This window comes from Thermobia domestica, chromosome 14 (assembly GCF_964235325.1).
Source record: "Thermobia domestica chromosome 14, izTheDome1.hap1.1, whole genome shotgun sequence".
Classification (NCBI taxonomy): Eukaryota; Metazoa; Arthropoda; class Insecta; order Zygentoma; family Lepismatidae; genus Thermobia; species Thermobia domestica.
Genome location: NC_137467.1, coordinates 132,258,022 through 132,280,714, shown reverse-complemented (window position 1 = coordinate 132,280,714; position 22,693 = coordinate 132,258,022). Strand labels below are relative to the sequence as shown.

The 22,693-nt window shown below is 38.1% G+C and overlaps 1 protein-coding gene and 1 non-coding gene across 2 annotated transcripts; both read left to right on the top strand.

The window, feature by feature from the left end:
• The first annotated feature begins 899 nt into the window (after nt 1–899).
• LOC145670009 (E3 SUMO-protein ligase ZBED1-like) lies at nt 900–19,672 on the top strand. The gene is made up of 2 exons (XM_081738350.1): nt 900–2,102; nt 19,667–19,672. Exons 1-2 carry the CDS (start codon nt 900–902, stop codon nt 19,670–19,672), a joined length of 1,209 nt encoding a protein of 402 aa, XP_081594476.1.
• TRNAG-GCC (transfer RNA glycine (anticodon GCC)) lies at nt 6,796–6,866 on the top strand. Its single transcript has one exon. It is a non-coding gene; the product is annotated as a tRNA-Gly (tRNA).
• Nucleotides 19,673–22,693: the final 3,021 nt, after the last annotated feature.

Genomic DNA, 22,693 nt, shown 5'->3' with positions numbered 1-22,693 from the left:
AACGAGAAATAGAATGGTGCAGTTCATTTTACAAATTGCTATAATTGTGTTTCAGCTACCTTAACGTACCATAACATGGTTAGTAAGTGAAACACGTTACAGTTATCATAAGACGAACTGCTCTATTCGATTTTTCATTAAAAGAGGGTGTCATTTGATATATTACATGACAATGTACTTATTTGAAATAACGTTGAATCCAATATGGTCGCCACCAAGGTGGCGGACGACGACCGTAACTCGTCATAATGTTTCTCCCTTGTCCCACCATTGATACCATTTGACTTCATTCTGTTGCATAAGCAGTTCGTAAAATATTCAGCTCTGTATGTCGAATTTGATGGAAATGAACGGCAAATTCGAATGCCCGTTATTCCAAATTTAAGCTAAACAGCAATTTTATTTTTTCTTAAAAACATTCCCCACAGCTAAACAGCCAGGGGACAGCCAAACCACTGCAAAGCTGGAGAAATAGAAGGAACTACAATGTGGCCAGAATCCCCCTATAATTTGGGCATAATAACGGTTTCACTATATCACTTCTCATTTTTAACCGAATTCTCTTGCGGGGTATTTTAATGTAGTGGAATTACAAGTAACATTTTCGAATCCCCTCCTCCTACCCAAATTCCAGCCTAAATATATTGTTTTATGAAAGATATATGCAGATTTAAACATGCATGTCGCAAAATTAATCATTTCCGTGTTTTGCTTGCAGAAAAAGTTCATCGTCTTGTTCTTCTGGTTCTCATCAATCAACTGTCAATCAAATGCATAGGGCAGAGGATAGGAGTTCATTTCCACAGTTAAAATAACGTACACTTCAACATTACCGACCACTGGACTCAAGAACACAGGAGAGGTGTACACGGGGCGTGGCCTATTTCAATGCTACAGAAATGCAACCATATAGTACTGTGGATAAGCCAGGTTTTCGTTACATGGTAAAATGTCTACAACCTGGTTTTGAATGTCCAGGGCGACGATCTATGACATATACTTACATTCCAAGACTTTATGAAGAAACAAAAAATCACGTAACAAGGTTAATGAAAGAAGTGAAGTCAGTAGCTTTAACTACTGACACATGGACCTCTGCTGCGAAAAATTCTTTCATCTCATTGGCTTCACACTTTGTCACGGGCAACTGGGAACTACTAAGTGTGTGCCTTAATTGTTCACTCCTTGATATTGATCACACGGCAGTAAGCCTAAATGATGCCCTATTAAGTGCACTCGATGACTGGGGGATAGCTACAGCATCTGTTGTTGCCTTTACTACAGACAACGCAGCTAATATTCTTTCAGCAATGAAGTTAATGAAATTTAACCACATTAGCTGTTTCGGTCACACACTTCAAATAGGAATTGAAAATATCTTGAAAGAGGAACCACTATCTAGTGTGATCATTAAGTGTAAGAAGGTACAGACAGCACTTTCATTATCTTCCAAACTGAGAAGAGATTTCAGAAATGTCATGGAAAGTTTGAGCAAACAACCAAGACTACTTTCAGCAGCTATACCTACTCGTTGGTGGTCTACTCTGCACCTTCTGGAAGCTGTAGAATCTCAGTACAGTGGGTCAGTGGAGCTCTTCAGTTCATATTATAAGGGCAAATACAGTGACATGCTGCTTGATCCCTCAGAGTTGGAACTGCTGAAGAAAGTTATAACACTTCTGAAACCATTAGAGGAAATGTCTCAGCTCATGAGTGGAGATTCATATGTCACAGGAAGTGCAATCCTTCCACTTCTGTCGATAATTGAAGAATCTGACGATGTGGAAGTGTCTGGTGGCTCAGCTGATGCAAATAGAAGTCCACCTGGCATCGAATTGGATGTAAGACCAACAGCTGAGGATCCATTGATACCAGAACTCAAGCAACATGTCCTTTCCGCTCTGAAGAAAAGGTACAGTGATGTAAGTGAAAATGAACCTGAAGATTTGAAACCTGCATGTAAACTGCTGCAAATGAGCACGTTTTTGGACGTCCGTTTCAGAGAAACTTACCTGAATGAAAACGAAATGTCTTCGGTGAGATCAGCAATAATTGACGAGCTTTCTCCAGATTCATCAGCCAATGAATCAAACACCATGGAGGTCAGTGTGCGAATTGAAAAATTTTCCCAGGGGGGGATGAATTTCACCCATATGCGCACCGTCCTCAAACACACACACACACACACACACACACACACACACACACACATATATATATATATATATATATATATATATATATATATATATATATATATATATATATATATATATATATATATATATATATATATACTAGCAGCGTTCACCCCGCTTCGCTGCGGTCACCCCGGAACGCAATAAACTTTGTTACTTAGATAATTTTTACTTTTTCGCTTTCAAGTGATATGATAAAAACCATAGAAGATTGCAGTAAATGTTAACATTATATCGCCTGTCATTTATGTTAACCCGCCCCGCTTCGCTGCGGTCACCCCGGAACGCAATAAACTTTGTTACTTAGATAATTTTTACTTTTTCGCTTTCAAATTGCAGTAAATGTTAACATTATAGCGCCTGTCATTTATGTTAACCCGCCGAGTCACATGGTCATGCGGGTTGCATATAAATACGTTTATTTTTACCTATGATGAACTAATAACAAAGGATTTGTACGTATGGACACTTGAATGGTCAATTATCTCAAGACACTGGTAATTAAAAATTAAAGTGATATGATAAAAACCATCTAGGGTCCAAATCCTAATAACCCCCCAAAAATGAAAGAAATTGGTTCAGCCGTATTAGCGTGATGAGTTCACAAAGGATTTGTGCGTTCTCTTATATATATATATATATATATATATATATATATATATATATATATATATATATATATATATATATTTACTAACAAGTACAAAACAGTTGAGATGGATGATGTTTCATACATTTTCACTCAAGCAATATTTAGGTTAGCTACGCAAAGTAAGAATTGTTCCCTTTTTCTATCTTCATGTCCATTTAAAAATACTCCAGAGGGGGAAAAAGTTATCCCTGCCAGGGATAAAATTTTTCTTCTGCAGGGGGGGAAAGATTTTTGTCAGGGGGGGAAAGCCCTGGCATCCCCCCCGCCAATTCGCACCCTGATGGAGGTACTTCCGACATGTGAAAAGCGTTCAGAAAAACAACTGTCTGGATTTGAGGCAGTGTTTGCCAAAAGAAAGAAGAAGGAACACCAGTATCGGAAAACTCCTAAGGATGAAATTGCAGAAGAGATTGATCACTATCTAAAAATGCCACTGCCCTGTATGAATGACGATCCTCTTATTTGGTGGCGTAATCACCAGTCAGTTCTGCCACACTTGAGCAAACTCGCTAAAAAATATTTGTGTGTACCAGGTACCAGCGTTCCATCTGAGCGTGTTTTCAGTAGTGGAGGAAATGTTGTAACAGACAACCGAACTGCTCTTACTGGGTTTCATTCTGAGCATTGATTTTTCTCGCAATGAACAAAAACTTTGTTCCCCAGTGCTGAATGATTAAAGGTTTATTCAAGTAACAACAAATCCAATTGGATGTAAATAAGTTATCCAGTTCTAAACAAATATAAAATATGAGAAGTACATTTACATTAAAAGTCAAATATTCAAATGTTTAGATGTAAATCGTCTACTCTGATTTAGGAATTTTTGAAAGGTTCAGAAATGTTAGTGAAAGATGAAAAAGAAATTGTGCTTTTAATTCAATACATTTTAAAACAGCATTGTATCTCGGTATTTAATATCATTAGTAGCGTTGATGTTCAATTGTTCTTGGTTATTTCAGAAATATTTGTTTTGCTGTATTTCTTAACCAATTGTACTGATAATGATAGTGGACATTATAATGTTAAGTCTGTGAAGGGCGTATCAGTATTCTCTGTGTCTTAATATATTTACTGTAAGTGAAGGCTGCAGCAGTGAATTATTGGGCCATTTTTAGAAATGTTATTAAGAAGAAATGATGGCATTTATTTGGGTATAACAAACTGCAATAGAAACTAGACATGAAAGCATTTACTTATTTGTGAATTTTAGTCACCAGACAGAAAACAAATTTGCACGGAAAAGAAAAAAATGTTTCACCAAAACTTACTGTCCAAAAATAACATCTAGATATATTTAACATAAATTGTATAAATATATCTATTCTATCCAATTATACCAGAGTTTATAAACACAGCAGGTACTCATTATTCAGCTCTTTTCCTGTTACACATGTTTGAACGGCTTAGCGCCACAGATGACTGACTAACATCAAGGAAGTTTCGAGAAAACTAAGGATAAGGCTTGCAGATTATATGCGCCCTTATGGATCGCCACATTCTCTCGATTCTGGCATCATGTTGACTATATTGTTTGGGCTTTGATCATGTTTGGCACACAGAATATGTTACAGCCATTTCAGTATAGAACTCAAAACATGCCTTGCTATCAGTTATTGATCTGCGCCGCACAGCCATCTATTTACGGGCAAACTGCATGCAACATTTTTATGTTTATTTTTTGTAATTAAAACATGTTTTCTAGTAATTATGGAGACCACCTCCATTATCAAAATATCGAATGGTATCGAAGTATCGAAATATCGAAGTATCGAAATATCGAAGTATATCGAAATATAGAAAAATATCGAAATATTTAAGTATCGAAAAATATCGAAGTATCGAAATATCGAAGAATATCGAAATATCGAAGTATCGAAAAATGTCGAAATATCGAAATATCGAAAAATATCGAAGTATCGATATATCGATTTCGATATTTACAAAATATCGAAATTTCGATATTGACAAAATATCGATCGATCGATCGATATATCGAAGTATCGCACATCCCTACCTGTACCCCTAATCTTGGGACACTAAATCAAAAACTCTTACCGTTCTTACTTTGAAACTTTTCGACAGGCAGACAGACGGACTTACCAACCAACCTGCTCTATAACATTTCTACACTTTTGCATAGCATAGTTTGGAAGTCTAAAATGATATTAAGCATTACCAAAATAATAATAGCAGTAGCGGATCGTAGTCTGTACAAGCACCGGTTGCAATGTTGCAATATCAAAGGTATGTAGGTACGCGCAAGTGTTCCCCTCCCCCAGCATTCTTGAGTCCTATCCAAGAAATATTCAGGAAATATGAAGAGGAAAGTCTTTTAAGCTCTAATTGTATACTATTGATTAAATTATTTCTCGAATATTAATTTAATATATAAGCTATTTCCTTTTTTTTAAACAACCACTATCAATGTACGTTTATACACTATTTATACACAAAACCTCTACACTCATGTTATTGGACACGAGATAAATCGAATATATAGTATGTGCTGTAAGCCATGAATGATGGCGTTAATCCGAAAAGAAGAAAAAAAGCAAGAAAATTGCATGCACGCAGTTAAACAAAATTATTTAATTATATAAACTATGCATTATTTTAGAATGGAAGGTTTTTCTTCGATCTTTCGGGCTTCAAATTTTTCTATGACTTTATTGAAATCTGAAATGCTGCTCGCCAAGTTTCTCTGAATAGAAAGCATCGTTACCGCAAATATTTTCCGCTTTATTTTCTTTGGGGTCCAGAAACACCTCTCTCCTCCGACAATACGCATTTTGTTAGCATTTCTTTGTATAAATATACGGAACAAAAAGTCCATTTTCAGGAACCACGTATTTTTTTTTGTCTGTAAAGAAGCATGAAATCTAAGATGTTTTCCTTTGAAAATTAAAAAAAAAATAGTTTAACATTCCAGCAAATTAGGCTAAAGAAGACAGATGAGTATTGGAAGTGAATGATTTTATATTAATTTATGCTCTCCGCCGGAAATCGAACACGGAATCATGTGCACGAAGGACACAGAGCTAGGAATTAGACCCGTAGTAAGACATTTTCTTCTTGGAGACTCGATTGACCCCCCTTCCCCCCCAGAATAGGATTTTTTAAAAAAATAAATCTTATCCCAAGAATTTTCACCTTTGTATTATAAATGTTAAATAAAATCTATTGACTTCGAACGCCCGCCCCCCAAACTTTCAGCCTGGATCCGCCCCTGCTACCACCAGACTTATATTTGTTCTTTGCGAGTTTATGTTTTGTGAATAACTTCTTTCTTCCACGCGTCTGTATCTTCCTCACCCTATCAACTGAGTCAAGCGCTGCTAAGCGGAGGAATTCGTAACTATTACAGAAGCTGACCAGTTGCGGAAAAAATGCAACCGTAAGGGACCAATACGGGAAGATAGGAGCGTTGCAAGAATAAATCCACTTCCCCATGTTAAGAGATAGGAGCTCGCTGCCATATGCTCAATGTTACTGCTTCCAGTGGCAACGTTCGCTGCCACTGGAAAGGTAAATCTCTCTCTTTCTTTTCGTTTTTTAATTGACTTTTTTCAGAAATGCATCAATACTGTTTTGCGCTCAAGAGCAAAGGTTTATTTTTACTGATACACTACTTTAACACTTAAAAATATTTTTAGTATTTAAAAAAATATCCGGTTGCACAACCATGCAACATATAGTACCAGCCGCCACTGAATAATAGTATAATAAAATAAAATAAAAAGCATATTAGGGAAAAGAAAAATCAAAACACCTTTTGTTTGGAATGTAGCGTGCTACACTGCGGATGTATATTCTGAAGCAAACAATGGAAAGTAGCGGAGCACTTATCTTCTGTTACAATGCGGTCACGGTAATTCAAGTGATTATCACTTTCACACACACAAAAGTTCCATCTTCAAAATACAGCATTCAACAGATATAAAATAAGCATTGGTGGTTCAGTGGTAGAATGCTCGCCTGCCACGCGGGCGGCCCGGGTTCGATTCCCGGCCGATGCATTAATTTATGTATTTTTTTAAAAATTGATATTTGTACTTTCACGTCCTACAGTTATGTTTTCTAAATAATGAAAATGACTAATTACGGAGAACATTGTGAATTGAGAATATCGGAGGAAACTGAAGATCCGCAGACAGGATGTTGTCCACCACTCGCGTTAGCGGGAAAGATAAACAGAATGATTAATACATTTATGTGAGAAATAGTAGACTAGCCAACTGACAATGGTGTCCTAAGGTGTGATTGCTCATTTTGCCGAACATTTGTCGACTGATAAACGGAAATTTAGGCGCCGGAAAAAATAAGTGATGAACAGTTACCTGTCAAAACTTATCCTTCCCAATAAGTTCGTTTTGTAGCTAAAGTTAAAATTGCGATAAAATAACTATTATTATTATTATTATTATTATTATTATTATTATTATTATTATTATTATTATTATTATTATTATTATTATTATTATTATTATTTGCTTTGGTAAACAATCATAGAATTGGTGTGATAGCCTATTTATAGCATTCTGCTTATATAAAGGAGTACAATTTTGTTGTTAGATTTCCATAATATTGGAACGTCCTTATAGGGGTTTTCGTTACTGGGAACGAGATCGATATGCTTATTTGCAATTTAAGTTATATCTTAATATGGTCGCTTACTCTGAGGGAAGAACGGAGACTGAAAGTATTTGAGAATAAAATCATGGGACGAATATTCGGACCCACGAGGAACGGGAATGAAGAATGGCCGAAACTTTGTAACGAGGAACTGCATAGTTTATACCGTTTACCATATATTGTTAGGGTTACCATATATCTAGGACGCTGAGGTGGACAGGTTATGTAGCCAGAATGGAAGAAGGTGGGAACACTTCCGAAGTTTTAACTCGAAATCCAATCAGAAAACGACCATTGAGAATACTTAGGCGCAGATGGGAGGACAATATTAAGACGGATTTCGCAGAAATAGAAACACCAAGTAGAAACTCAGTCCAGTTGACTAAGAACAGAAGTCAATGCAGAGCTTTTATGAACGCGGCTTTAAACCTCCCCTCCGAGTTCCATAAGCTCATAGTTAGTTAGTTAGTTATATCTTTCTTGATTACTTCTATAATATATCTTCATGTAAAACATATTAGCATTTGATCTATTACTTGAGACTTGTATATGTATTTTTAGTATTAGAAATATATTTACTCAATTCCTGACAAGGTGACGAATGGACAAAAGTCATTGTTTTTGATCCTTGCTTCAGTTGCTCACAATTTATACAATTGTGTGTATGTTTTTGTCGTTTTTCTACCTACAATTTTGTACTTATCCATCTTCGTAGACAAAGCATAGTAAATTGCACTTGTCACAAAACATTAAGAACTATTTTCATTAGGGAACATGGTAGCTCAGTGGTAGAATGCTTGCCTCTGGTGTGTGAGGAACCTGCCTCGATCCCCGGCTAAGTAAGTTTGTGCTGGAGAACATCGTGTCCGTGGGTTTTCTCGTGGTACTCCCGTTTGCATCCACATTTTCATTCCAGCAGTTGTTCCATCATCATTCACTTGCCTTAATCATCGTCTCCCTTAGCCTAACAGGCATAAACGTGGGACGTTAAACTGAAAGTATTTTCATTGCTGTTGTTTACACTCCTGGCGAACTAAAATTTATTCCCGGCTTTTGAGATGACCTCCCCTAGCACACCAAGGTTTGGAATGGGGTGGTGACTTACAAAACTGGTTGAAAATTACCGATTAGTGTCCGGTAGAGGCACTCGATCGAAAAAGTGTAAGAACTCAGGTCAGCCATACTCAGTGAGGTTTTCCTCATTCTCACCAGGTAAATGCCGGTATGGTACCTAACATAATGTCCCCAGGCTACTTCCCTCAATTCCTTTCTTCTTCCCAAATTCCTCGGTTAGGCGTGATCGTTAAAAAATGGACATCATCTCTCATAGGTGACGGGCTAATGGCCATAGCTGTCAAAAGCTCAGAAATCTAAATCCTAATCCGTACCACTGCACTGGTCACACGCTTACCAAGGAAAATAGCGTGAGTTTTGTATACATTTTCATTTCAAAAATACATGAAAAATCACGTAAAAAACTGTATACGTTGTGAGAAAACCGCAACAGCCTACGGGATGAGTTTACCAATGGTGCAGAATTTCGAATGGGAAGAAAAACTCTATTGGAAATACATTATTTCGATCCCAGGGCAAAAATCTTTGTCTTGAACACCTAATCACGGATATAGACTTCAGGCCTCTTAGCTCCAATGAATATTCTACTACTTAACACACATATAACATAGGTCTTCTTGTTCACCTCAACCATAGGTTGGTGGGCAAAATGGAAATTTTAAAACTTTTCTCTCGCCTGGGAGAGCTGTTTTATACTTTGATAGTTTCTACTTCGTAACTACATCTAGATATTCTATCCTTGGTCTCCTCTTCCTGGTTTTCCTTATGCCTTTCCCTCTATCAGCACAGTGCCAAGCATGCTATTCCTTCTTTTTTTTATTATCTTCATGTACTGTCGTCCTTCATTAGCTTCCTTTGTTACGTCTTCATTCGTTTCCCTTTCGGTCCATGATACGCGCAACATACTGCGCCAACACCACATTTCAAATGCTTCCAGCTTGGATATTTCAGCTTTTCTCAATGTCCATGTCTCTGATCCGTAAAGCGCCACGCTCCATACCAGTGTCTTAATAAATCGTTTACGAGTGTCCAGCGACACATTTCTTGATATTAGTAGTCCTCTTTCTCTATTGAATGCTTGTTTAGCTTGCGCTATTCTGGAACTTACGTCTTTTTCACTTCTTCCGTCCGAGGATATTAGACCAGGCCCGCATCACGGGGGAGCTAGGGTGGGCCGGGATCCCCATAAAATTTTCACGGTAGGCTTGGAAATGAACTATAATATGGTTGGGTCGAGCCCTCTACATTTTTGGGCTGGCTATCGGCCTGTATTAGACTTCCTAGATAGTGGAAAATCGTAACGTCTTCGATTTTCTCTCCATCTAGCCATACGTTTGCCTCTTGCTGTCCTCCTCTTGTGCACTTTATCACTTTGGTTTTCTTCTTATTTATCTTCATTTTACATGTTTTCTCCAGTTGGTCGTTCAAGTTTGAAAGTGCTTCCTGCAAGTGCTCATCGTTCTCCGCTATCAATGCTATGTCATCAGCAAACCTTATTGAGCTGAAAACCTGTCCATTTATTTTTACGCCTTTCTCGTTTTTATCAAAGACTTCTTTCATAGCCTCTTCTATATAGACGTTGAACAGGAGAGGTGAAAATCCACATCCTTACCTCTGTAATCCACTTTCAGATTCTTCAACGCTCTGAGCAAGATGTTCCAATTTACGTTGTCAAAAGCTTTCTCTATATCTACAAATGCTATCACAATTGATTTGTTTATTCTGATGTGCTGTTCCATGATCAGCTGTAGACTCAGTATTTCTTCCCTTGTTCTCCTTTTCCTCCTGATTCCAAACTGGTCCTCCGATAGCCGTTCTTCGATTTTCCCTTCTATTCGTTGTACGATAATTTTGCACAGTATTTTTGATGCATGGGAAAGCAAACTTCTCGCTCTGTGTTCTTCGCATTTCCGTGCGCCTTTCCTCTTCGGGATAGGGACCAATATGTTTTTCTCGAAGTCTCTTGATATTTCTCCCGAGATATGCATTTCATTAATAATATTAAATAGTTTCTTCTTTGTTGCTATTCCGAGATTCTTAATCACTTCCGTTGGCATTTGATCTATTCCTGGGATTTTTACCATGTTGCATTTTCTCCAAAGCATTGTCAAATTCGCACTGTAAAATTGATGTTCCTAATTCATTCTCATCGACGTCTTCTTCCTTCTCTATCTTTTCATCGTTCACTCTGTCTCCCTTGTAGAGTTCTTCAATGTATTCCTTCCATCTTCTTTTAATCTGCTCCTCTACTATTAGCGTTGTTCCATTCTATGATAATGTATGTACCTTTCTTTTTCTCACAGAACTGTTTTCTAACCTTTCTATATGCCATTTCTGTATTGCCTTTGACTATATTTTCCTCAATTACTTTCCACAAGTTGTTTATCCAGTTTTCTCTAGCCTTCTTTACGTCTCTTTTGATATGACTTTTGCACCTTCTGTATTCCTCTTCTTTGTTTCTTATCTTGAACTGCCTTCTTTTCTCCATCATTTCCAATATTTCTGCTGTTATCCAGGATTTATATTGGGTTCTCGTTTCTCTTCCTATGTGCTCGTCGGCACCTTTTGTAATCCCTGCTTTCATGGCTTCCCATTTCGAGTCGATGTCATCACCTGCTGAATCTACCTTAGACTTTTTTTGTCCGTCGCATTTGCCAATTCCTTTTTCATGTTTTCATTTCTTCTTAGCTTGATTGTGTTCCATCTTTTGTTTGATGTTACCACTCCTTTCCTCTTTAGTCGGAGTTCGCTCTTCATCAAAACTAAATTATGGTCTGAGTCAACGTCTGCTCCTGGGTAACTCTTACTGTTTTTCACTTGATTTCTAAATGCTTCTAGGACCAGTATATAGTCTATTTGATATTGATTTCAACTTTAATCAATACTTCTTCTATTTGCTCATAGGTTTCTTGTACTTCCTCATCTATGTAGCTTGATGTAGACATATATACTTCGATTATCATCATATTCCTCGGTTCGGTTGCTATCTTCAACATTATTATCCTTTCATTGCATCTCCAGCTGCCTGCAACTTTCTGTCCTATCTTCTTATTCAACACAAAACCAACTCCTGCTGTACTGTTTACAGCTACTGAGTAAATCATGCTGAAGTCCCCGCTCCACATGTCTCCTCCATCAGACCACCTAACTTCTTTGATTCCCAAGATCTTCATGCGTTCTATTTCTTTCTTCAGGTTTTCCAGTTTTCCACACTGTAGCAGCGATCGCACATTCCAGGTTCCTATCCTGCAGGGGTTTCGTTTGATGACGACCGAGGAGGCCCTGCAGTGTTTCCCTCCACTGTTGGGGACGACCCTCTGTGAAACAGTAGCGTCGTATTTCCTAATATTACATTCTCTTATTTCTCTTTCCATGTTGTCTTCTAGAGACTGAGTAAAGTGGTGGTGTCCCACGTCCTTCCACCTTGCAGTGAAACAGCCATAGAGGGCATCCTGCTCCTGCCTTTTCTTGTCCACATCTGAGCCTTGCCGATGTCAATCATCTTCAGCCTCAGTGTGGTAATGGTAGAGCTGTTGCCCACTACCATAATATCTCTCTTCGTCTGGCTCCTACCCCTAACGATCTATCCGGCATGGGGAGCCCTCTGATAGCGAAGCTATCTCCGGCATAGTTCTTGGGATCATTAGAGCACGCGATCCCCCACCGCGGCAAGGTGGAGATATTGAGGGAGGGGTAACATAGGTAACACGTTTTAAAATATAACATGGAATAAACCAAATAAGATTTAAGTTTGCAAAAAGGAAAGAAAAAGCATTTTAGTCTGCGTTTAAATAACATAAGCAGATTAGTCTAGCTGTTTTGACATTCAGGACACTAATCTTATGATAATAGAGAGCGTTTGCTTATATAATCACGGCAAGCTGACTAGCGTCACAGAACTCAGAGCGGCTAAAAAGAAAAAAGATCGCCATTTAGAACTTTTTTTGTTTTAAATTATTATTGTAAAGTTTTATGTTTTGATGGTTTAGTACAGGGATGCAAATAAGCAACAAAATTTTACTCGCCCAAGGAAAAAGCTACTAGCCCACATCCCAGTCTTCACAGTTTGAAATAAATAATAGTGATATTAAACACTCGTTCTCATCGATGAACCACTCGCCCCGGGCGAGTGGCTATTTGCATCCTTAGTACATTTCATTATTAGTCTAAAATAAACAAGTATATTAATTTTGTAACTTTTGTTCTGAACATATTATTATTATTATTATTATTATTATTATTATTATTATTATTATTATTATTATTATTATTATTATTATTATTATTATTAATAATAATAATAATAAAACGAACTGTCTAAACCCACAAAGATACCTTTACACACTAAAAGCAAAATTGTCAAAGATGAGCTGGGACGATTTCATTAGTGGGAAGTTTATCACGAGGTGGGTGTAGTGCCGAGTGAGAAACCTCCGGCCATAAATTGTTTAGAACTACAAGATGACTAAATCCGCCACTGCTTGTAGAGTTTCAATCTCAATCTAAACCATGTTATCAGGCGCGTACCCAGAAATTTTTGTTGGGAGGGGTCCAGACTTTAAGGGGATCTAATACTACAAACCACTATGTCTATGTAGCATTGAACGGATATTATTCAGCACCCGAAAAGACGATAAGTAGGGTCTACCGGTAATTGCAAAATACTTCCACTTTTATTTTTAGAAAAAAAAAAAAAGATACAACTAGATTGTTTTTATAAGAGAAAGAGTACAATGGAATGTAAGAGGAAATTTTCATGCTACACCAATTATTTCCCTGTTAAACAAGTTTAGTTTTATTTTGAAAGTATACAAATGTAGGCCTATGTTGCGTTCGAAAGTTTTGGGGATCCAGACACTGTGGACACCTCCGTGAATGCGACTCTACTTGTTATGGGTAGATCTATTGTAATCGACCCTTTCCTTTAAATAAACGATTTGACCAATTCTCAGTAAAATCGAAAGTTTCCGTATTTTTGTATCTAGAAATCTGGTAACTCTGTGTATGGGGGCCACTAAGAAGAAAAAGATAGCTCGCAGTTCGCAGGTAAATATTGAAACTGCTTTCGGGAAAGTTCTTAATGACTGTCACCGTATTTTATCATTAACAGTGAAACCAAAAGAAAATTTTTAAAAAAGGTTCGTGTGTGGGAGAGTTGCTTTGCGTTTGATGGCCTAATTATTTCCGTTCAACCCTGACCACATCAAATACGGCTTCCGAGAAAAGCTAGCACTCTTCGTTTTGATGGCTCTCTGATGAAAGGGAAGGAGGTTCAATGTCCGTAGATATGGGGGTAGGGAGTGGGAGAGATGGGTTGTTTGAGAAAATGTTTTCCCGCCAAAATTCTCTTCTCGTTCATTGCACCCACACAATCTTCTCTTACGTCACTCTCTTCCTTCCCATATCCAGTTTTTTTTTCGTTCGGTCTCTTTTTGCTCTGGTCTCCTCGAATTTTTCATGTTCCGTTTCTTTCTTTGCTCTTACGTTCATTCGCGCCTGGATTACTACATAAATTGTTTGGTTACTATCTCTACATGAATATGCATCGCTTCTGTATTGCTTTTGTCATAGCTATACTTTATTACTTAAATACTCACTTTGAGACTCCTTTTTTTTTTCTCTCTTTTCTTTCTGAACTTTTAAATAAGTCAACAACATTTAACAATATGACAATCATTCTAATAAGTAATCCTTTTAAATTTATGGTTTTTTAAAGGCAAATTATGGACTTTCAGTCAAGCAACTACAGTATCATCCCTATTTATCCTAATCATGGTTCGTACCTCATTCTCTTCAGAATAGAACAGCCTTTCAAACGGTACCATTCACGTTTCTCTATCATGTCCCTGAGGCGGGAAATTTTGAGAGAAAATATGGATTTTAGTTTTAAAAATATAAACCTCCCTCTGGACCCCCCCCCTGTGTTAACGCAGAGATCAAAAAATCAAATGAAAAATACTAAGGTGTATACTGAATAAGTGTACAAAATGTCAGGCTTCTATCTAGAAAAGTAAGGTAAAAAAAAAAATTACCTATGTGCTAAGAATATCCTCACAATACCTCAGATTCCCATATAAAACAGGATCTCATGTAAACATTTTCTGACTGTGAGACATCTTAGGATCATGGTTCGTACCTCATTCTCTACAGATTAGAATAGCTTTTCAAACGATACCATTCACATATCTCCATCACGTATCTGAGTTGGAAAATCGCGAAAAAGAGACTTTTTGTTAAAAAAAATCCTCTTTTATCTTTTTATGTGGCCTGAAACAAGGAGATTCGTTGTCGCCATTATTATTCAATTTTGTTCTGGAATACGCTATAAGGAAAATCAAAGACAGCAACCAGGATCAAGAGTTGAATAGGGTTTACCAGGTTATGGCATATGCTGATGATGTAAATTTAATAGGAAATGATAGGAGAACAACAGACGGTTGAGGTCTTATTAAACGCTTGCAGGGACATGGATTTAGAAGTAAATGCAGAGAAAACTAAATACATGGAAGTCTGTCGGGATCGTACTACGGCAAATTATGGATGTGTTAAAATATCGAATAAAGTGGATACTTTCAAATATCTAGGATCAATATTAACATACGAAAACCATATTCACGAAGAAATTAAATGTCGACTAAAAGCAAGGAATTCGTGTTACTATTCGGTTCAAAATCTCTTGTCGTCGCGAATTCTGTTGAGGAATTTGAAGCTTAAAATATATAAAACGATAATCATGCCTGTTGTTCTGTATGGTTACGAAAAGTGGTCGCTTACTCGGAAGGAAGAACATAGACTGAAAGTATTTGAGAACAAGATCCTGAGTCGAATATTTGGACCCAAGAGAAACGACAATGGGGAATGGTGGAAATTTCATAACGAGGAACTACATAATTTATACGGTTTACCCAACATTGTTAGGGTCATCAAATCTAGGAGGCTCAGGTGGGCAGGTCATGTGGCCAGGATGGAAGAAAGTAGGAACGCTTTCAAACTCTGAACTGGAAGACCAACCGGAAAACGACCATTAGGAAGACCTAGGCGCAGATGGGAGGACAATATTAAGATGGATTTCGCAGAAATAGGAATATTACAAAGTAGAAACTGGATCCAATTGGCTAAGGATAGAAATCAGTGGAGAGCTTTTGTGAATGCGGCATTGAACCTCGAGATTCCATAGGCTATAGAGTTAGTTAATTAGTTTGGATCCCCCTGTGTCAATGCAGAGATCTTAAACAAATCTGAAAGTGCGTAAAATTTCAATCTTTAGGTACAAAAGGAAGCCCGCCAAAAATAATAAAAACAATCCTAAGGAAAAATTCCTTTTTAGTTATGATGTCATCACACCAGGCCTGTAACCAGCCCAAAAATGTAGGGGGGGCTGAAGTTAGGGGGGGATGCAACCATATTATATTTGATCACCATATTATAGTCCATTTGCCAGTCTACCGTGAAAAGTTTAGGGGGGCGGCCCCCTAGACCTCCCTGGATAGGGTCTGCATCACACCCTGTGTCTCGACACAGAAAGGCATGAAACAGTACATAACATATTCAAGAATGCCTTCACGCTTGTAAAAGAGTTGACCGAAACCTTTTCCATTATTTGAATAATAATTCTTATACAATTGTTCTTCATTTGAATTATTTCACGTTATTCATATACTTGTAATTACTTTGTTGGAACATGTGCGCTAAATACGTTCGATTATTTGTGTGTGGCATTATCTGAACTTTAAGAACACTGTTTTATATCTAAGTGACTTGCAAAATTCATAGTCATTCTACCTCCTAAGGGAAGAAGCTTTAAAAGAAGTTGAGACCTACAATGCACTCTCTACTCTAAAATATCATCGTCATAGGTACTCTCCCATTATTCACACGTCACTTGCTGCAACTGAGAAGCTTCCACGCTATATGGTCTTCCGCTAAACTCTTCGTCTTCAAGTACGATTTTTATGTTTTTATTCCGTTCATCAATTATAGCATCCTTCACCCCTTCTTCTCTTTTCTGCCACCATACCCTCTAATACGTCTCTCATGATCCAGTTCCTTCTCAGCCTATGTCCCAACCAGTTGCTCCTCCTCGTTTCTATTACATCTGAAATTGTTGTTTTCTCTACCACAATTTCTAACAGTATCTCATTCGTTTTCCGCTTGACGTAGCAAGTTCTCTCCATTCCTCTCCACATTTCGAAAGCTTCCAGTTGTTTTTCATCGTTTTTGCTTAATGTTCAGACTTTCTGCGTCATACGGCACAGTATTCCACACGAAGCATTTTATGAGTCTTTTTCACTTCTCTTTATTCAAGAACCCACAAAATAGACTTTTCTTCCCCCTAAAGGCTTCTATCACCATTCCTATGCTTGCTTTTACTTCACATTCACTCTTAATATCCTCACTAATAATACTAATCAAGTATCGAAAACTAGTCACCTGTTCTATTTTCTCTCCTCCTACTTCTATATTTTGACACCGACCGTTTCTTTCCAATCACCATGCTTTTTCTCTCTCTCTAACATCTTATTGATTTTCTTTTCAGATTCCTCAACAAGTGCCGTGTCATCTGAAAACCGTATACACCTAATCATTCTACTTCCTACCGAAATATCGTTTTCATTATGTAGGTCAGCGTTTCCCAACCGGTGTGCCGCGAATGGGCCGCTGGTGTGCCGCGACGAAATCAAACAAATTATTAATTCTATAGGAACCAAATTGCAAGACATAGGGGAAAATGTATATTTGTATTTCACATTACTATGAACCTCTACTATAAATCTACAATTTTAAGTTTCATACTGTGTTACTTTTCTGTACATTTTTATGTTGAAAAACGTATTTATCATTGTCATGACCATTATTGCTTCTTTATTGTTGCAGACTATTTCGTAACTTGAAATTTTAATTTATCATTCAATAAATTCAACAGAGCAAACATGCATACAAATTATCTACATTTGTGTTTTTTAAAAGTATAGATTTGTTTATTTATTCGTTATTTAGTGATCTTACCTTTTAGTTAAAGGTTAGATACAGTTTTCGAAAGAGAAAGTGGATTTTTAAAAACCCGAATCGTATATTTCATTGCAATTGTTTTCTATTTTAAAATTAGAATGAAAAATAAGTATTATGAATTACCACGGGGGAAAATCAGTGATCGAGCTTTCTTCTCTGTAAGAAGGAGATCAGTAATCACATAAAAATACCACGGTATTTTATATTTACAAATAATAATAGTAATATATATATATATATATATATATATATATATATATATATATATATATATATATATATATATATATATATATATATATATATATATATATATATAATATGGGTGTGCCGCGAGAATTCAAGTTACACATGTAGTGTGCCGCAAGTTGAAAAAGGTTGGGAAACGCTGATGTAGGTTCTCTCTATCTCTTCTAGGTAGATATTAAATAATGTTCGCGAGAGACAACATCCCTGCCGAACTCATTCTCCAATTGCGCTCTCCTCTGTCATTTCTTCTCTTATTCTAACATTTACTTATTGTTTTCATATTTAAGTTTTTTTTTTGTTTTTTTTTTTATGGGGCTTCGATCTTACACATCTTTTCCTGATTCTATAAACCTTTTTCCGATTACCCCTAATAAGCCAATTTCATCTCTTATGGTCTTATCTCTCTTAAACCCGAAGGGTTTCTCTTCAACTTTTTCATTTGTTTTTCCATATAACCTTCTGTTCAGTATTCGAAGCATTATTTTTGGTGTATGCAATATGAGACTAATAGTTCTATAGTTTTCAGATCTCCCTGGGTTCGATTTCTTATGCAGTGGTATCACAATCTCCAGGAAATCTTTTCATAACTCTCCTGTTTCATATATTTCATTGCAGAGTCGAAAAAATTCTTTATTTGTCTTGTCTCCCATATTCTTAATGAACTCGATTGATATATTACGTATCTCAGTTACTTTTTTCATTCCTAATCTCGGAAATAATTTTTTGAAACTCATTCCAAAGAATATTAAACCCATTATCATCCTCGTGTACTCCATTTTCAACAACTTTTAGGCGAAGCAATCTATTTTTACTCTCATTCGTTCTTTCAACATATTCTTTCCATCTTCCTGAGACTTAATTCCTTTTGCTGACTACCTTCCCATTCTTATTTTCTATATGAAATGAAATGAAATCTTTGAGTTTTACGTCCCACGGTTATGCCGGTTAGGCTAAAGGAGACGGTGATGATGAGTGATGAATGAAATGGTGGAATGAAGAAAGTGGGAGGAAAAGGGAGAAAACCCACGCTCACGGTGTTTGTCCACAACAATGTTCACTTGGCGGGGGCTGGGATCGAACCCGGGACCTCAAGCACCAGAGGTGAACGCTCTACCACTGAGCCACCGCGGTGTGTACCCGATTTTTCTGCTGTGTCTTACAGCAACTCCTCCTGTATATTATATTTAAGTCAAATACAAACTTATCCAAATGCCTTGTCTGATATTTCATCTGATGCTCTAAGTTGTTGTTAAGCAATATTATATATATATATATATATATATAATATACGTACAGGGCCGGATCCAGGGTTTTCCGAATGTGTGCACAAATAACTACCAGTAAATTTGAATTATATCTGGATTTTTTTATATGCCTTTAGGCATCTGTGCCGGTGTGAATGAGAAACAGCCCTGGAAATGCTGTGTTTGGTCTCGGGAATCGAGCCAACGACTTTTCGAATGCAAAGTCAACGCTTTACCAACTTAACCAGTGCCGTGTTGTATCGATATAATTTTTCAGTATACAATTAGCTTGCAATTTTAGATAAATAATTTCTTTGTTCAAGGTGACTTGGAATACGATGAATACTTGTACCGTACAGAACCCTTGTGAAAGTGTTGCTCTTTTCACTGCTAGCTTTTCATTTAGAGTATATTAACAACGAAGGGGGGTACACTGGGTGCACGTGCACCAGTGCACCCCCCTAAATCCGGCCCTGTATATGTATATGGTAATCTGTCAATGTTGTATTTTCCGCATGGATGAACCTCAATGTCAAATTGTGGTTCGACTTCGGTGCATTCTTCCAGTATTTTTTTTTTTTACTTTTATTTTGATTTTTGTTTTTCAGGAATAGTCAACACGTTTTCACATGTAATTTTGTTTTCATCGTTTCCTCTTGACAGACTACTAGTTTACCCCGTTTTCCTTCTCGCACGTTTTTTGGTCCCTCACCTTTGATGACGTTTCTAATGATTTCCCACCGTACACCACCCATCCGCTAGATTTTCTTTTGTCTATGCAACATCCCGAAGGGTGAATGTTTCAATTATGCGAGCGAATGACCCAACTGGGATGTTCTTGAGTCTCATCACGAATTTTGCAAAAGAAAAAGAATTAAGCAGCCGCCTTAAAACAAAACTCGTCTTCAATATTCTTTTTCTTTTTCCACACACACACACACACACACACACGTTGCCCAGATCATCTAGAGGCACGCAACGCGAAAAGCATTGTCAATGACTAATACCAATCGCAGGGTTGGAAATTTGTAAGACCGCAAAGACAGTATAATCAAAATTCTGTATTTCCTGCTGAATTCCTGTGTGAGTTTCGCTTCGTATTGTGAAACAACGTGGATACTTCTAAAATTCTTAACGAGAACTGATCGAGCCATCGTCGCTGGTATGGCAGCTAGAGCGCGCGCTCCTTTAGTATACAAGATTCTGGATTCGATTCTCGGTAGGAAAGGGTTAGAATGTAAACAAATTACAGTGATACGGACTTCATCTTAAACTGTTAAGTCCGTGCTTCATATATAATAGCCTCGATGCTAAAAATAGGACGCTAAAATTCAATACACAACGTAAGTGATTGATTTACAATATAAGGTGAGGTTTCAATAGGCACTGGTAGATAAGGAGGGAAATCAGCTCCCTCTTAGAATGCTGAATCCATTTCAGAAAAACAATACTTCACAACAGATGCGCATACAGAATTTTTTTGTTGGGATCGGTCCAAGCATTGGTGAGAGGTCCAATAGTATAAACCACTAAGTCTAACTAGTATTAAACTTGTATTATGTAGAGACTAGAGATGGCCACAAAGTTCCGGTTCCGGCGGAACCAGTTCCGCGAGGAACCGGTTCTCGGAGATCCGGTTTTCAGAACCGGTTCCGAACCTGGATCCGGAAACCCGGTTCCAGACCTGGATCCGAAAACTCGGTTCCAGAACCGGATCTTAGGAACCGGTTCCAGATCTGGATCTGAAAACCCGGTTCCAGATCTGGATCTGAAAACCCGGTTCCAGAACCGGATCTTAGGAACCGGTTCCTGACCTGGTTCCGAAAGCCTCAAAAACCCGTAAAGGAGGCACAAAGTTCACCTTCAAATAAATGCAAAGAAGTAAACCCGCCCCCGCCTTGTGCCTTCCCCCCCGCTTGTGCCCCCAGAAAAAAATTTTGGTCCACCAGTGGGTGTTTAGCCAAATGAGTTGGTTAGTTTGGCTGTTTAGACAATGAGTTTGCCAGTTACCCAATTTATTTAGCTAAATGAGACAAGTTGCCGCAGCCTGGGCGCCTGCCTGTCACTTCCACCATTTCATCTAGCATACTGTTCACAGCCTGCCAATAGCTCGGGTTTAGCGTAGGGATGGTCATAAAGTTTCGGTTCCAGCGGAACCGGTTCTTGGAGATCCGATTTTCAGAACCGGTTCTGGATCCGGTTCCTGACCTGGATTCGAAGAACGGATTCCAGACCTGGATCCAAAGAACCGGTTCTAAACCTGGATCCGAAGAACCGGTTCCAGACCTGGATCCGAAAAACCGGTTCCGGAACCGGATCTGTTCAGACCCGAAAACCGGTTCCACCAGGAACCGGTTCTGGCCATCCCTAGTAGAGACGGCTTACATTTGGGTTAATATATGTCTTATATTTGGATAAATCCAAAAAGAAAATCAATAAAGTGTTAGAAATCTTGAGAAAGAGCTGCGAAGAATATGGGATGAAAATAAATGTTAGAAAGACAAAAGTTATGGTGTTTGAAACAAAGAGGTCGGTGCCAAATATAGAAATAGGAGGGGAGAAAATGGAACAAGTGAACTAGTTTTCGATACCTGGATAGTATTATTATCAGTGATGATATAAAGTGTGAACGTGAAATAAAAGCAAGGATAGGAATGGCGAAAGAAGCCTTTAGGAGGAAGGAAAGTCTGTTTTGTGGGACCTTGAATAAACAGTTGAGAAAAAGATCTGTACAATGCTTTTGTGGAGTATTGTACTGTATGTGGCAGAAACATAGACATTACGAAAATATGATGAGAAATGACTAGGGTTGGCCAGAACCGGTTCCTGGTGGAACCGGTTTTCGGGTCTGAACGGATCCGGTTCCGGAACCATTTTTTTGGATCCAGTACTGGAATCGGTTTTTCGGATACAGGGCTGGAACCGGTCCTTCGGATCCAGGTCTAGAACCGGTTCTTCGGATCCAGGTCTGGAACCGGTTTCGGAACCGGTTCTGAAAACCGGATCCTCGCGGAACCGGTTCCGCTGGAACCGAAACTTTGTGACTAGCCCTCCACTAAACCCGAGCTGCTGGCATTCTGTGGACAGTGTACTAGATGAAATGGTGGAAGCGACAGGCAGGCGCTCAGGCGGCGGCCGCTTGTCTTGTTTATTTGGCTAAATAAACTGGGTAACTGGCAAACTCATTTTCTAAACAGGCAAACTGACCAACTCATTTGGCTAAACACCCACTGGTGGACCAATTTTTTTTTTCTGGGGGCGCAAGCGTGTCTGGGCGGGGAGGACACAAGCGCATGGTCCTCTTTGCAGTGTTTTGAAGGTGAACTTTGTGCCTCCTTTACGGGTCTTTGGAGGCTTTCGGATCCAGGTCTGGAACCGGGTTTTCGGATCCAGGTCTGGAACCGATTCCTAAGATCCGGTTCTGGAACCGGGTTTTCGAATCCAGATCTGGAACCGGTTCCTTAGATTCGGTTCTGGAACCAGGTTTTCGGATCCAGGTACGGGACTGGTTCCAGAACCGGTTCTGAAAACCGGATCTACGAGAACCGGAACTTTGTGGCCATCCCTAGAAATGACTAGAAGCTTTCAAAATGTGAGTGTGGAGAAGAATGGAGAGAATTGGATCAAGTGGAAAA